At 37.7% G+C, this 16,100-nt stretch overlaps 1 protein-coding gene across 1 annotated transcript in view; it reads left to right on the plus strand.

The window, feature by feature from the left end:
• The first annotated feature begins 3,836 nt into the window (after window positions 1–3,836).
• SYCP2 (synaptonemal complex protein 2) overlaps window positions 3,837–16,100 on the plus strand; it is a 112,755-nt gene continuing 100,491 nt past the window's right edge. The window contains 4 exon segments of the mRNA XM_036749896.1: window positions 3,837–3,860; window positions 5,225–5,368; window positions 6,320–6,448; window positions 15,862–15,966. Coding sequence (XP_036605791.1) covers window positions 3,837–3,860; window positions 5,225–5,368; window positions 6,320–6,448; window positions 15,862–15,966 — 402 coding nt within the window.

Genomic DNA, 16,100 nt, shown 5'->3' on the forward strand with positions numbered 1-16,100 from the left:
TTTACAACAGCATTTTTTTCCTTTTTGGGGGGGGTGGGGAGCAATAGCAATGCACTGGAAACAAGAGGAAATGCTCACATTAGGAAATGGCTAAACAAACTGTCATACAGTCATGTAATGGATATTATTATCCTGGAAGAAGTGATGACTAATGAATAGAAAGAAGCATGGGAAGACATGATGAAATGATGCAAAAGGAAATCAGCAGAATCAATCAGGAAACCTACACAATGATTACAACAATAGAAGTGGAAATCGCAACAATGCAATTGGCACAGAATACAACAAAATTACTTTGACCAAGTTGGCCTTAAGGAAGAGATATGAGAAGACACCTCTTCCTGTTTTTTTCTAGGGGCGGAGTGTGGTCTGTGGATATGGAACACTACATATAACTGCAGTTTTTTTTTCTTGCAGCTTTTTTTTTTGGTTAGTTTTGATGAACCATCACCCCCTTATTATTATGTTACTTATTTACATTATTTATGTTTATAAACAATAGTTATATTATTATTTATCTTATTCCTAAGGGATAATGACCTGGAAGTGGTGTGTGGAAAAATATAGTGGGAGGAGGTGATGTAAAATCAAAATATATCAAAATTTATTTAAATAAATCAAAATTCATTTAAATAAGCTAGGGATAACAGCCTATAAACTCCCTAGGCATAACAGCTATGGATTGACAGAAATGACATTATTTAAGCCAATTAAAACCATAACTGACCACAGGAAAACTTCAAATTGTTCTGATTTCGTCAATGTTAACTGGTCATCTACATTAACCTCATAAGGTTTTAAATATTAAAGGAAGAAAAAAGCATCACCAGTAAGGAAGCATCTCTCAGCAAACATACTAACAGATTTGACAACATTAATCACATGTAAAATTTACATGGAAGAAATTTGCCAACCTTGACATTAAAAGGTATAGTCTGAGCAACCAGAACTTTTCAACTACAGACTAATCACGATTTTGTTGCTTTATTAGAAAATGGCACCGTTTTCTACTGGCATCTGTGAAAGAACTGGAAAGGCCTCCAGCATTGAGGGGCAGAGCATGGATTTGTGGAAGGGCATGGACAAGGACAGCAGAGGATGAGAGGGCGAGGGGCAAAGGTAAGATCTCTAAGGATGGAATGCCCCTCACTCCAGTGATACGGATCACTTATCAGAGGCATCCGTGTCACATTGTATGGGATTATCTGAAGGGAGGTTTAGAATTAACTGATTATCCGGTGGCTCCTTGGATCATCCTTTGTCTCTATGTGGTTTGGTCTGAAGTGTTCTGGATGTCGCATTTACTTTGGTGGCATCTAAGGGAAAGCCTTAGTAAGTGACTGGCTCGGTTGAATTTGCACAGAATCGCGACAGATCTGGGCCAGATGGGGTCAGTCAGTGCCTCCTCTTTATGTCCATGAGGAGGAACCTGGACGCCTGCCTGCCCTGGCTCGCACAGAGATTAAGGGGCCGAGGCCTGATTGGAACGGCCTAGGAGCTCTCCTGGGCCTTCGAGCCAGGCCAGATGAGCAAGTGGCTGCCGCAGACGCCGCTAGGAGGCGGCCCAGAGCTCTAGCACGACGGGTTCTAGACAAGGCTGGCGGGCGAAGCCGCAGCTCCCGGGGACCCGCTCTGGGTGCCTTGGCGGGGACGGGGTGGGGGTCGTCTGGAAGCTCGGTGGGTAGTGAGGCGTGCATGGGCGCGGGGACTTGGATCGCGGGGCAGGGAGGACCGGGAGAGCTACCCACCCGGGAGTGGGTGGGTGGAAGGTTGGCAGTGGAGGCGCCCTCAACTCCGGGCCCTCCCCATCCCCCCGCCGGGGGAGGCTTCCCTCTTGCCCCACCCGCGGATCCGGGGAGGGGGCGGGGGACCTCAGGACTGGGAGAGAGGCGGGCGGGAGGCGGGAGGAGCCGCGCCAAGGGCGAAGGTGATTGGAGGAGGCATTTCGCGCCTTTTTCTCAGGCGCTAAGCAGCCGCCTGAGGTAGCGTGGGAGACGACAGCTGGTAATAGCCCCGGAGGCCGCAAACACGTTTCTCCCGGGGATGGGACGACGCGTCTAGGCCACCGCGGGTTAGCGGGTTGGCTTTCCACCTCCCCACCAACTACCAGGGACGTCGGGCCAAGGGGGAGGCCGAAAAAATCATCTTTGGTACCAGAAGCTGAGGCCGGCTTCCCCAATTGCTGAGGTCACCCTAACGGCCTCCCCCCCTCCCCCACCACCACGGGGAGGAGGAGGGCGGAGGCGGGCCGGCTCCGGGCCTGGGGGCGGGGGGCGGGACCGGGGTCCGAGGGGGCTCCCCTACCTGGGGTGGGCCACTTCAACACCTGCGCCTTCATTATCGAGGTTGATGCATGCCTCCGTGGTGGGGGCCTTTCCTTCCCCGCGCCCGCGCTCCTCTCCGGAGATGTTCGGGGCCGGAGGCGCCGGTCGCTCGGCTGGGCCGAGGGGGCAGCAGGGCCCCTCCTGGGGCAGCGTCAGTCCCCCTGGTGGCACTTTAAAACCCGAGTTAGATGGATCATGTTTGGGCCCCGTCGGGAGAAGCCGGTGCCTTCCGTTCAGGTTCCCTAAGCCAGATGTGGAGGGCGGGATGGGGTCGGGCGAGGGCCTACCATGCCATCTTGAGGTGATTAACGGTGAGGGGATCTTCGGAATAACTGCGTTTTCGGTCCCGTTTCTGGAGGAGAATCTTAGGATCATAGAAGGGGCCTTAACACCCTGATCAACCCTCCTCGTTTTACAGATGAGGAAACTGAGGCCTAGAGAGGTGAAGGTGACTTGCCTGTGGTCACACAGGTACTAAGTACGGATGGCAGGATTCAAGCCCATGTCTTTTGACGCCAAATCCAAGGTTCTACATGGCACTGAGGTCCCGTTTTCCTAACAATGACAGCTCAGTTTTATCCTCCTCAGAGGAAGTGGATGCTTGAACCAAGAAAAAACAGGATTTTTGTCAAATAATGACAAAGCTAATCAATCAATTGACTAGAAATTATAAGACTCTCACATGGCAGCATTTGATGGGAAATTTGTTGTCCCCCTCAACAAATAACCTTTTCTTAGGCCTGATTTTATCTTCAAGAGTAGTAATGACTGAAAAAATTACAGTTATTGTATTACATCTTCTATCCTGCTTAATTTCTTGTTTAAAGTTGAGAATTTTTGATGAGTAGCCTCTAACACCTAGTTTGGTACCAGTAGCTCGCAGCTGATCCCCTTTTTTGGTTAATTTGCTTGAAAAAAAATTCCCACCCCTTCCATTTCCATATGCCTAAAAGTTTAACTTTCTCATTTTGTCTAGTGATTTTTCTATACGTTTATTACTAATTCAGTTTCATATTTTTTTTATATTTAGTTTGGGCAGAGGAGGTGAATGAACCTTATTTTTGGTCCTTGCCTCCAAGGTAGGATCCTTATACTTCAAAGAATGAATATAACATAGTAGTGGAAGGTAGAGCAGTAGGAGTCAGGAAACTGATTTTAGTTAAGATAGCTATGTGACATTATACAATTCACTTTACTTCTCTGGCCTCAGTTTTCCAACATATAAAATGAGGGAGTCAAATAATCTCCAAGGATCCTTTCATCTCTAAAATTCTTACATTACTTGGTCCAAATAAATATGAGTGATTTGTTTAGTAAAAATAAAACTGAAACTAACACAATTTTAAAGGAAAGCAAAATAGTTTTTGATTTGGTATGAAGCATTCAGAAGTGTCTACCAAATTCTAAAATGTTACACAGACTATAATCATTTGGAGTAGAATTATGAAAATAGTTATATTTATATTTTCTTTCAAATATTTTTATACAGTTTAGTTAATTGAAGTTGCCAAAATGCCAGTAAGACCAGAACTTCAGGTATGTTGTTATGGGATACGGTGAGATTATGTTATGTTTAATGTTAAAACAATAATTAGGGAAGTTTTATGTTTTTATATGGTTATATCCTTCTAATAAAGACAGATGTATAAATTACTATAAAGGGTTAAATGTCTTAATATGTTTAAATATGTCATTTTCAAGTACTTTGCTTTACTTTACGTGATGTTCTTGAAAATTATATTAAATCAATTTATAACTTCCCATTTAGAAGTGACCCTGTAATAGAGCCTTTTAAACTGCAAAAAAATCACTCCCTGATTGTTAATACAAATATGGATTCTTGTACATCAGGTTTTTTTCAAACAAAATATATTTCTATATATTTGAACTTACTGAAATTTTTTCAGTTAATGAGTCATAGCTAAAGATTGTTTTAATAAATTTTAAAAAAACAAAGCGCGGAACATCAATACCACCACCAAACGTTGCTTAGCAACTATTTACATGAAAATTAATTTTAAAACGTAAAGTATCCCAACAGGTTTTCAGTTTTTCCACTTAAATTCCTATCAGTATTCTTTCCCTCTTTGCCATTCACCTTTCCTCTTTAACATGGTTGTAGTTAATATGTATTGTATCTTTCTGTTTTGGTTTTGGTGGGTTTTTTTGTTTGTTTTTAAGTGCTAGATACAGTTTTCTAATACAGCAACAGTTGTAATTAGTTTGTACTTTGTAAAGTTCTAATTGCTAATTATGGACCTAAATTTAATGTCAAGGATAGCAAATTCTTCCATGTAAATTTTACATATGATTAGTGTTACAGGCAAATCTGTTAATAGGTTTGCTTAGTGATGCTTCCTGACTGGTGATGCCTTTTCCTTCATTTAATATCTAAAACCTTATGTGGATAATGTAGATGGCCAGTAAACCTTGATGAAATCAAAACAACCAAAATTTTTCTGTGGTCGTGGTTTTGATTGGCTTAATTAATAATTTAATGGGCTTAACTAATATCACTTCATTTTCCAAAACCAGATTTTTATTTTTACTTTTGCCTTAAATTGATTAGTTTCAACATAGTTAGCTTAGCAACTTGAAGAGATAAAAAACAACTTAAATCAGGACTAACAAATCTTTCTTCCCTCCTCCATGAAGAAGTTTTATTACTGGCAAAGTGATTTATTATCTTTATCTGTCTTTAATACTTGACATCACAAATCTTAAAATAGTACGTAAATATGACTGGGTTATTATTATCCTTATTAGAACCAATGATAATATTTATAAATTCTTCTGAAATTTTCATAGAAAAATGTTTGTAAAACTTTGGGTATAAAGGATAATTGATTTGGTTTTGATTTGTAATTTAACCATGTCATAGCACTAATTTATTTCTTTAGCAGTTGGAAAAATGCATAGATGAAGCTTTAAGAAAAAATGACTTCAAACCTTTAGAACAGCTTCTGCATTTGGAAAATTATGAAGATATCACACTTACATGCAGCAAACAGTTTTTCAGCAAGTTAGACAACCTTATGTGCAAGGTAAAATTTCAGTTCTAAAAAAAAAAAGACTGGATGTCAACACCACTGTTAACAAGTGACTATTTTGTTTAAATGTTCCTGCCAGAAAGAAAATTGCCATTATAAGAATCAAATTAAAGTGTTTGCTTAAAAATAGCTATTTTAAAACAAATTTAAAATGCTTTGTTTTTTGACCAAGTGATTTAAAAAGTTTGGAAATATTTGCTTAACTTGGTGGTTCTACCTCCACAATATCTTCCACTCACATGACCAAAATCTTAGTTTAGGCCCTTTAAATTCTTGCCTCAACCATTGCAATACCTTCCCAACTGGACTCTTGGCATGCAGCTTCCCTTCTCCAGTCCATCCTCCATTCAGCTGTCAGATTGTCCATGTTGCTTTCTATTACCTCTGTAGTTAAATATGAACTCCTGTCTCACATTAAAATCTTTCAAAATCTAACTCTAACCTGTCTTTTAAAATTTCACATTGTTCCCTACACATACCATGTTACATCTCATCCAACATACTTTCCTATCTCCATGCATGATGTTGTCTTCTACTTCTGAAGCTATGCCCCCATGCCTAAAATGCTCTCCCCTCCTTTTAGAATTGATACTTCTCTTCAGATTCAGCTTAGGTTCAACCATTTTTCTACACAAAGGTTTTCCTGACACCTCTCATTGTTAGTATTCTTACAAAAATTACTTTATATTTCTTTTCTATATTTTGTATTTCTTTATGTGTGTATAGTTTTGCCCCCAGTAGACTATAAGCAGCTTGAGGACAGGAGCTGTTTTTTGTCATGCTATTCTAGAGTCCAGCATAGTCTCTTTTAGTAAGTGGATAATAAATACTTGTTTTTGTTTCTGTATCTTGACTGGAATTAATTTTGTACAATGAAAAATTATTTGACTTATTTCATTGAATATCTTTTTGTGTATATAAAAGATATTTTCTATTTTGTTTCAGGAACTTAACAAAAAAGATATCCAGAATACTTCAACTATTTTAAATTCTCTTGGAAAATATGGCAAAAATATCAGCATATTTGGGGAAGCTGGACTTCTAGTAATGATAAAACAAGGGCTAGTCAAAAAGATAAGTATATTATAAACAAAATAAGTCTTAGAAGGTGAAGTGTCAAGAACAGTCCATTTTAACAATTTTTAAGAAAATTGTATCTCTGTTGAAGCAATCCAAATTATAAGTAATTTTTCCCTACCTTAAAACATGTACTTATCATCTTTACCCTTAAAATACCTCTCCTAAATTCTAACATTCCTTCTAGCAATATCTTATGTACGTCCTCCATTTCATTGCTAAATTCTAAGAAAAGAGGATATGTCATAGGCAGGTTGGTGTAGTGCATAGAGTTCTGGACTGGAAATCAGGAAGACTTGAATGTTGGCCCAAACATCTATCAGGTGTATGACCTTGGGCAAGTCACGTTCTCTCTCTCCCTCTCTCTCCCTCTCTCAACCTCAGTTTCCCCATCTGTAAAATGGGAATAATAGTATCTACCTCACTGGGTTGTTATGAGGATTAAACGAGATATACAAAAATCATATATGCACATAGAGGAGTGAGGTACCAGATATATAGTCTATCACATGTGATTGTAAATGCTTTGCAAATGCTAAAGCTATTACATTTTTTTTTGTGTTTGCTGCTTCTGTTTCCTCAATTCCTTGAGATCTGGCTTCTGACCTCCCTGTTCTATTGATAGTACTCTCTTAAATGTTAACAATGTCCTGGTAATTGCTAAATTTCATGTTCTTTTCTCAGTTCTCATTTTCCTTGACCTTTCTTTTTCTTTCTTTTTTAAAAGATTATTTATTTTTAGTTTTCAACATTCATATCCACAAGATTTGGAGTTCCAAATTTTCTCCTCATCTCTCCCCTACCCCCCACCCAAAGATGGCATGCATTCTGATTATCCGTTCCCCTAGTTGGCCCTCCCTTCTATCACCCCGCCCCACCCTTATCCCCTTTCCCCTTACTTTCTTGTAGGGCAAGATAGATTTCTATACCCCATCGCCTGCATATCTTATTTCTCAGTTGCAGTGAAAACAGTTTTTAACATTTGTTTTTAGAACTTTGAGTTCCGAATTCTCTCACTTCTTCCCTCCCCACCCAGCCTCCTTGAGAAGGCAAGCAATTCAATATAGGTTATAGATGTATTGTTATGCAAAACACTTCCATAATAGTCATGTTGTGAAAGACAATAACTATATATCCCTCCATCCTATCACCTCCCCCATTTATTCAATTTTCTCTTTTGACCCTGTCCCTTTTCAAAAATATTTGCTTCTGACTACTCCCTCCCCCAATCTGTCCTCCCTTCTATCATTCCCCCCACCTTTATTCTCTTCCCCCCTATTTTCCTTTAGGGTAAGATACCCTATTGAGTGTGTATGTTATTCCCTCCTTAAGGCACTTCTGATGAGAGTAAGGTTCACTCATTTCCTTTCACCTTCCCCCTCTTCCCTTCCATTATAACAGCTTTTTCTCGCCTCTTTTATTTGAGATAATTTACCCCATTCTACCTCTCCCTTCCTCTTCCCAGTACATTCCTCTCACCCCTTAATTTTATTTTTTAGATACTATCCCTTCATATTCAACTTACCTTGTGCTCTCTGTCTATATATATATATATGTATATGTATATATATATATATATATATATATGTATATTATCTTCAACTACCCTAATACTGAGAAAGTTCTCATGAGTTACAGATATCATCTTTCCATGTAGGAATGTAAACAGTTCAACTTTAATAAGTCCCTTATGATTTCTCTTTCCTGTTTACCTTTTCATGCTTCTCGTATTTGCTCCATTCTAATTTTTAAGGAATGATTTTCTTCAGTGAGCTTTTGACCTCATTTTCCATTTGGCTAATTTTGTTTTATAAGGCATCCTGCATCTCATTGGCTCTTTTGCCATTTGGGTTAGTCTATTTTTTAAGGTGTTATTTTCTTCTGTATTTTTTTACATCTCCTTATTTGTTTTTCATTATTTTCTTGCATCCCTCTCATTTCTGTTCCCAATTTTTCCTCTACTTCTCGTACTTGATTTCAAAATTGTTTTTGAATTCTTCCATGGCCTGTGACCAATTCATATTTTTCTTGGAGGCTTTTGATGTAGGATCTTTGACTTTGTTGTCTTCTTCTGGCTGTATGTTTTGATCTTCTTTGTCACCAAAATAAGATTCTGTAGTCTGAGATTTTTTATACTGTGCTCATTTTCCCAGCCAGTTACTTGACTTTTGAGCTCTTTGTCAAGGTGTGGCTCGATTTCCAGAGTGGAGAGTGCTCTGTCCCAAGCTTTAGCGGTTTTGTGCTTCTGTTTTCTGAGCTACTTGTAGGCACCTGTAAATTTTCAGTTCTTCTGAGGTTGTATCATCCAAGGAGAGGTGTTTACTCCTCCACTGGCCTGTGCTCTAGTCTGTGAGTGACCTCAAGGACTCTTTTCTATCTTGGAACTGCTAGGAGGACTCCCTCTTCTCAGCAACCACAAGCTGTGCCACACCAGTGCCCCTCCTCTCTCCAGGACTGCCACGCAGGACTGCGACCCAGATCCAAGCAAATTAAAGCAAGAGAATCCCGCTTCAGTGCCAGGAAAGTGATCCCTGCACTCTAGCTCTGATCAGCTGCTTGATTTCCCCCACCATCTGTGGGCCTGGAGCCCCTAAAGCAGGCACTGCTGCTGCTGCCACCTCTGCAGCCACCTCTGCTGCCCTGGGGCTGGGGCCAGACCATGACCTTCTCTCATCCAGGTCCAACAGCGTTTTCCCACTGACCTGCTAAGTTTCTTTGGCATTTTTGAGTTGAGAAATCTGGAAACTACCACAGCTCAGTGATTCAGTGCCCTGAGGCCTGCTCCACCAGGTCTGTTCCTGTGTGATCTGTGACAGCTTGGCCATGCTGGGTTGTGCTCCGCTCCCAGCATGGTGTGATAGACCCTTCCCAGCAACCATCCAGGCTGTCTTGGGCTGGAGTCTTGTTTCACTCTATGAGTTCTGTAGCTCTAGAATTTGTTTAGTCAATTTTTACAGGTGCTGCTTTTACTCCGCCATCTTGTTTCCACCCTTTTCTTACTTTTTTATTGAAATTAGACTCATGCAGGGTACATAGTTGTGACCACCCTAGTTCAGGTCCTCATCACTTCTCTCCTGAACTATGGCAATAACTTTCTCACCCTTTCACTATCTCCTGTCTTCTTATGGCTTCATTATTTTTTATACAGTTAGGTGTATCTTCTTAATATGCCAGTCTAATCATGTCATTTTGCTATAGCCTACTGAGTGAAGTTTAAACTACTTAGCATGACATTAAATTTGGTCATGTGAATGGAAGATATTGTGGAGCTAAAACCAGCAAGACTTGACAATTGATTGGATATGGGAGGTTAGGGAGAGTGAACAATAAATTCTGAGACTGGTGATTAGAGAAAGAAGGACTTTAGGAAGAAAGATGGGTTTGAGCGTTTGTCAGGGGAGGAAAGAAAATGAATTTCAGACATGTTGAATTTGAGATAGCCTTGAAGTAACTCAGTGGAACTATCCATCCAACAATTGGAAAGGCAGCACTTGAGCCCTGGAGCTAGAGGTGGTATTCAGTTCTGGTATTCATTATCCATTTCTCCTGGAAATTATCCATTCATTATCCATTTCTCCCCTTCATTCCAATCCAGTCAATCCAATAAACATTTATTAAACACTTACTATGTGCCAGGCAGGCATTGTGCTAAGCTCTGGGGTGATACAATTAATGAAAAGAAAGACTGTCCCTGCCCTCAAGGTGCTTATAATCAAGCCTGTGGGAACAGCATGTAAAAGGAGGCAGGAAAGCAGGGTTGGAGATAGAACAGGGGACATCTTGTTCCATGGAGTTGAGATCAGGCATAGCAGCAGATGTAGAGTGCTTCTGTGACCCTGATCTTTTCTACTTGTTGGACAGTTGCTATTCAATAGCTTTTGTTATTTTTTATTCTCATCAATATCCTAAGTTTGGGTTTCTTCCCAGACTCCTTTTGCCTTCTTTATATTCTTTGCATTAATAATTTTATCTGCTTCTGTAGGTTCAGTTATCTCTTTGCAAATGACTCTCAGAGTTTGATACCTAGCTTTGATCTCTCCTGTAACTTCCAGTCCTATATCTTCAATAATCTTTTAGTCATACCATTCCACAGCACCTCTGACTCCATATTTCTAAAACTGCATTAATAATTTTCTCTTCCTAGTTTATCCCCTTTCCAGAAAACTCTGTTACTGTTTATAGTATTACCATCCTTTTAATTATCAGTCTTGAAACCTGAATCATCTTTGATTCTTCCTTTTCCTTCATCCCCCACATTCATCCAGTTGTCAAATTCTTTTGCTTCTGCTCTACCTAGAGCTCATTTCTCTTTCATTCTTTCTGCTCCCACTGTCATTTTCTGATTTTAGGCCCCCTTTACCCTTATGTTTTAATGTTTTAATGAAGTTTTTATTTTTATGTGAACTTAGATCTCTTTTTTTGTAATAGCAGTGTTTCACAGTTTTATGTAAATTATTATCTCTTCTCCAACCTAGCCTTCCTACAACTACCAAAATATTCTTTATAACATATGAAATGAACATGTCCCTCTGCTCAAAAACCTTCAATTTCTAATTATGTATATATAAAATATAAAAATTCCTTGTATTTAGGTCTCACCACCATCTTTTCAACCTTATTTTATATTACTGTCTATGCAGCTGTTCCCAAGCTTAAAATACTTTTTTCTTCTGCATTGTACTTGCACATACTGTACCCCATGCTTGGAATGTACTCTGTCCTGACCTATGCCTATAACTTCCACTCTCTTCAAGCCATGGCTTAGATGTCACGTTTCCATATTCCTTCCTTGATTCTGGTCATTTCTGAAAGTGTCTCTCATTCAAATGTTCTTAAAGCACTTTGTCTAGATCTCTCCTTTCCCTCTTTCATATTCTTATCTTCTATTAAATTTATCTTTGTACATATTCTTAGAAACATATAAGACAGTCCTTTGTTCATAGGATATACCTAAAAATGTTGAATTAAATTGAAAATTTTTTTAAAAGTGTTCATTAGCAATTCTATTTGTGTGCCTTTGAGAAAATAGAAGAAATAATTTAATATTTTCAACCTACTTGGCTTAATGTGCATATGTTAAGTATATATTGAAATTAGAATCATGTAGGGCACATAGTTGTGACCACCCTAGTTCAGGTCCTTATTACTTCTCTCCTGAATTATGGTAATAACTTTCTAACCCTTTTCCTATCTTCTGTCTTCTTATGGCTTTGTTGTTTTTTATACAATTAAGTCTATCTTCTTAATATGTCGGTCTAATCATGTCACTTTTCTATAGCCTACTGAGTGAAGTCTAAACTGCTTAGCATGAATGACATTTAATTTCCTTTATAATCTAGCAGCAACCTAGGAGGTAATATATAATAATGGGGGGGGGCGGTAAACTGGTTCTGAAGTCAGAAGACCTGGGTTCAAATTCTCCCTCTGATGTATTCTACCTGTATGATATTGGGCAACTTATTTAATAGCTCTGGACCTTAGTTTCCTCATCTGTAAAAAGAGAAGAGTTGGACTGGATAGCTTCTGAGATTCCTTTCAACTCTTACTCCATTCTGTGATCCTGCGTTTCTAGTCATATTTGCCAGTTTATGATTTACCTTTACTACTTGATGTTCCAGTCTGAATGAATTTCTCACCATTCCACAGATAGATGCTAAGCTTTCCTGTTCCTATATTGTTTCCAGTGCCTGCAATGTTGGTCCCTCCTTTCCTCTGTGTATATCCAGCCTTTAAAATCATACTTGTCTTTCACGTCTTACTTCACATATCACCTCCCGCATTACCACATAATCTTAATAGTGTTCTCTCCATCCAGAAATTATTTTATATTTACCATTTATATGTTGGATACTCCTCGTAGGGTGTAAGCTCCTTGAAGGCAACAACAGTTTCTTTTTGATCTTGTATCCCTAACACCTCAAGTTGAGTATAGTTTTTCTTTTCTAGGAACTCTCACTGTACCTTGTATCTCTTGTTTATACCTATTATAGATTTTTGTATTCATGTTTTATATCCTGCATACTATTTTGTAAGTTTCTTAATGTTAAGAATCATATCTCACTTATTTTTGTATCTTAAGGGCCTGTTTTGGACTTAATACATACCTAACATTACAAATTTTAAATAGGCTAACAGGAACTATTATGTTAGGTTGTGGGAATGTATGTAAAATTAAGAAAATTTTGTCATTTTATTTATATTATAAATTACTCATAAAATAAAATGAAATTGTAACAGAACAATTCCCTTTTAATTAGTTAGAAGACCAAAATAACCTAAAATGAAACAAAAATTTCCCTTTAAATTTAATCCACTGAGTATTTATAGATTTCTACTATATGCAAGACCCTAAGAAAGATAGAAAGGTAAATAGTATCCTTACTGTTAAGGAGCTTCTAAGTGGCACAAATCTAGAATAAAATAGAAGGTAATAAATGCCATACAAGAGGTAAAAAGTAGAACTGGTTGAGTAAACTGGGAAGGACTTTGTAGAGGATGTGGGTCACAAAATAAGACTTGAAGTATGGACTTCATTGGGTAGATCTAGATGGATATTGTGTGTGCATTGCAGAGCAAGCAGCATAACCAAAGACTGGGAGGAGGGAAAGGTTTAGGATAATGAGCAACATATTTTGCTGGAGGTTAGGTTATAATGGAATAGGTGATGGCTAAGATTTTTCCCAGGGGCAACTAGGTGGCACAGTGGATAGAGCACTGGACTTGGAAGCAGATTCATCTTTCTGAGTTCAAATCTGGCCTCGGACTCTTATTAGCTGTGTGACCCTGGACAAGTCACTTAACCCTATCTGCCTCAGTTCCTTATCTGCACAATGAGCTGGAGAAGGAAAAGGCAAACCACTCCAGCATCTTTGCCAAGAAAATCACAAATACGGTTACAGAGAGTCTGACACTTAACAAGAACAAAAGTCTTTTCCAGTGCTAAGATTCTGCAAGTTCTGTGAATAGGGACGATAACCTGTTATCTTTCCAGCCTCATCTATTAAAACGAACATACTAAAACTAGGGATATTTTAAAAGTTTTTAAAGTCATGTTTTTAAATTAACAAGCATTTTCTTTTTTTTCCCATCACCCTCGTCCTCCTTTCATTTGGGAAAAAAGGAAAAGAACAAAAAATCCCTTTAACAAATATACATAGTCAAGAAAAATGGATTGCTACATTGCCACATCCAAGAACTAATGTCTCATTCTTCTTTCTTGAGTCCCTCACTTCTCTGACAGGATATGGGTAGCATTCTTCATTATCTGTCATCTGGAATGATGACTGAACATTGGGTTGATCAGAGTTCAAAAGTCTTTCAGTGTTATCTTTACAGTATTGTTATAGAATAAATGTTCTTATGATTCCTTATCTGATGGCATCAATTCATACATTGTCTCTGAAACCCTCCATTTTATCATTTCATACAGTAGAGACATTACATTCATATGCCATAATTTGTTCAACCATTTCCCCCTTGATGGGCACCCCCTTAGTTTGCAGTTCGTTACCCCCACAAAAGAAACAGATAGAAATATTTTTGTACATATAGGTTCTTTTCCTTGCTCTTTGATCCCTTTGGGGTATAGGCATCACTGGGTTAAAAGGTATACACAGTTGAATGACATTTTGGTTATAGTTCCAAGTTGCTTTCCAGAATAACTTGACCAATAACATCTCTCTACCAATGGTGTATTAATATGCTTACATTCCAGCAACCCCTCCAACAACTGTCATTTTCCGTTTTTGTCAGCTTTTCCAGTCTGATGGGTGTGAGATGGAAACTCAAAATTGCTTTATTTTGCATTTCTCTTATTAGTGATTTGGAGCATTTTTCTTATGATTGTTGGTAGCTTGAATTTCTTCCTTGGAAAATTGCCTGTTCGTATCCTTTCACCATTTATCAAGTGGGAGATGGCTCTTGTTCTTATAAATTTGAAGCAACTTCTTGTATGTCTTAGAAATTATACTTTTACTAGAAAAATTGCTAAAAAGATATTTTCCCAGTTAACTGTTTCTCTTTTAATCTTAGTTTTGCATTTTGTTTTGTTTGTTGAAAAACTTTTTAAAAAATTTGATGTAATAAAAACTGTCCATTTTATCTTCTCTGACTTTATCCCTTGTTTGGCGTCTAACGCTTTCCTCATCCATAGATCCAACAGGAAATTTTTCCTTTGTTCCCACAATTGTTTATAAAAGGACCTTTAATATAATTATTCATGTATCCATTTGGAACTTGTGTTGGTATCTGATGTGAAATGTTGGTGTTACCTTTATTTCTATCAGACTGCTTTACAGTTTTTGAGAATAGTGAGTTTTTGCCACATCACCTGTGACCTATGGATTTATTGAACACTAGCCTATCTGGTTTATTTGCTTCTGTATGTTATGTACCTAATCTGTATCACTGATCAATCTCTGTACTTTGACCAGCACCAAATCATTTTTATGATTACTTATTGTAGTTTACTTTGGGCTGCATCTACTTCCTTCTTCCCCATTCACATTTTTCATCATTTCCCTTGAGATTCTTGACTTGTTTCTCCAAATGAATTTTGTTATTTTTCTTTATAAAAGCAGTCCTTTGGTAGTTTGACTGGCATGGCACTGAATAAATAAATTAGGTAATACTTTCATTTTTATTATCTTGGTCCAGTAACTGATATTTTTTCCAATTATTTAGCTCTTTATTTCTCTAGGATATTTTGTAGTTATATTCCTATAGTTATTGTTCATATCTTGGTAGGGAGACTCCTGAGTATTTTGTGCATTCTGTACTTATTTTAAATGGAATTTCTCTTTCCATTTCTTCCTGCTGGATTTTGTTGGTAATATAGAGAAATGTTGATAATTTATTTGAATTTATGTTATATCTTGCTATTTGGATGATGTTGTTACAATTAATTTTTGTTGACTCTTTAGGGTTCTCTAGATAGACCATCACATATAGTCAGCAAAAAGTGGTAATTTTGTTTCCTCCTTGCTTTTGCTTTATACAATTTCTTTATCTTTTCTTATTGCTATAGCTAGTATTTTTAGTACTATATCAGAGAGCAGTGATGTTAACTGACATCTATTCATTACCTCTGATGTCACTGGAAAGACCTCTTGTTTATCATTATGTATAAGCTGGCACAAGTAGGAAGTTTAAATATTAAAAATATAAGCAGTTTTTCTTCTAGAACAAGGATACCATTAATTTAAGCCAATGCAAACATTAGAAATCTATTTTCAGTTTATTTTTGGAAACATGTTTAAATAAATTGTCTTAAAATACTGTTATTCTTTTTAGAAACTTATATTTTGGATTTTTACATTGTTTATTAGTAGGTTACCTAGTTATATAGTAAGTGACATATTATTTCATAAGGTACTTAAAACTGAAATTAAAATAATTTTTTTCCCCTTTACATGGTGGCCTGGTTTGAAAAAACCAAAGAGATTATTTTAAGTCACAAGAATGAAAAAGATGAAGCAATGACGAATCTGATAGAAGATTTCTTTGATGTCTTAATGGTAAAAAATAAAATAAACCCCTTTTAAAAGTAAATTTACAAGACTTGTGATAAAGCAAATTTTATACTCTGTACCTTGTGCATTAAAAAATGCACTAATATAGGACATAGTATAGCCATTTAATATAGGTTTTA

This window comes from Trichosurus vulpecula, chromosome 3 (genome assembly GCF_011100635.1).
Source record: "Trichosurus vulpecula isolate mTriVul1 chromosome 3, mTriVul1.pri, whole genome shotgun sequence".
Lineage (NCBI taxonomy): Eukaryota > Metazoa > Chordata > Mammalia > Diprotodontia > Phalangeridae > Trichosurus > Trichosurus vulpecula.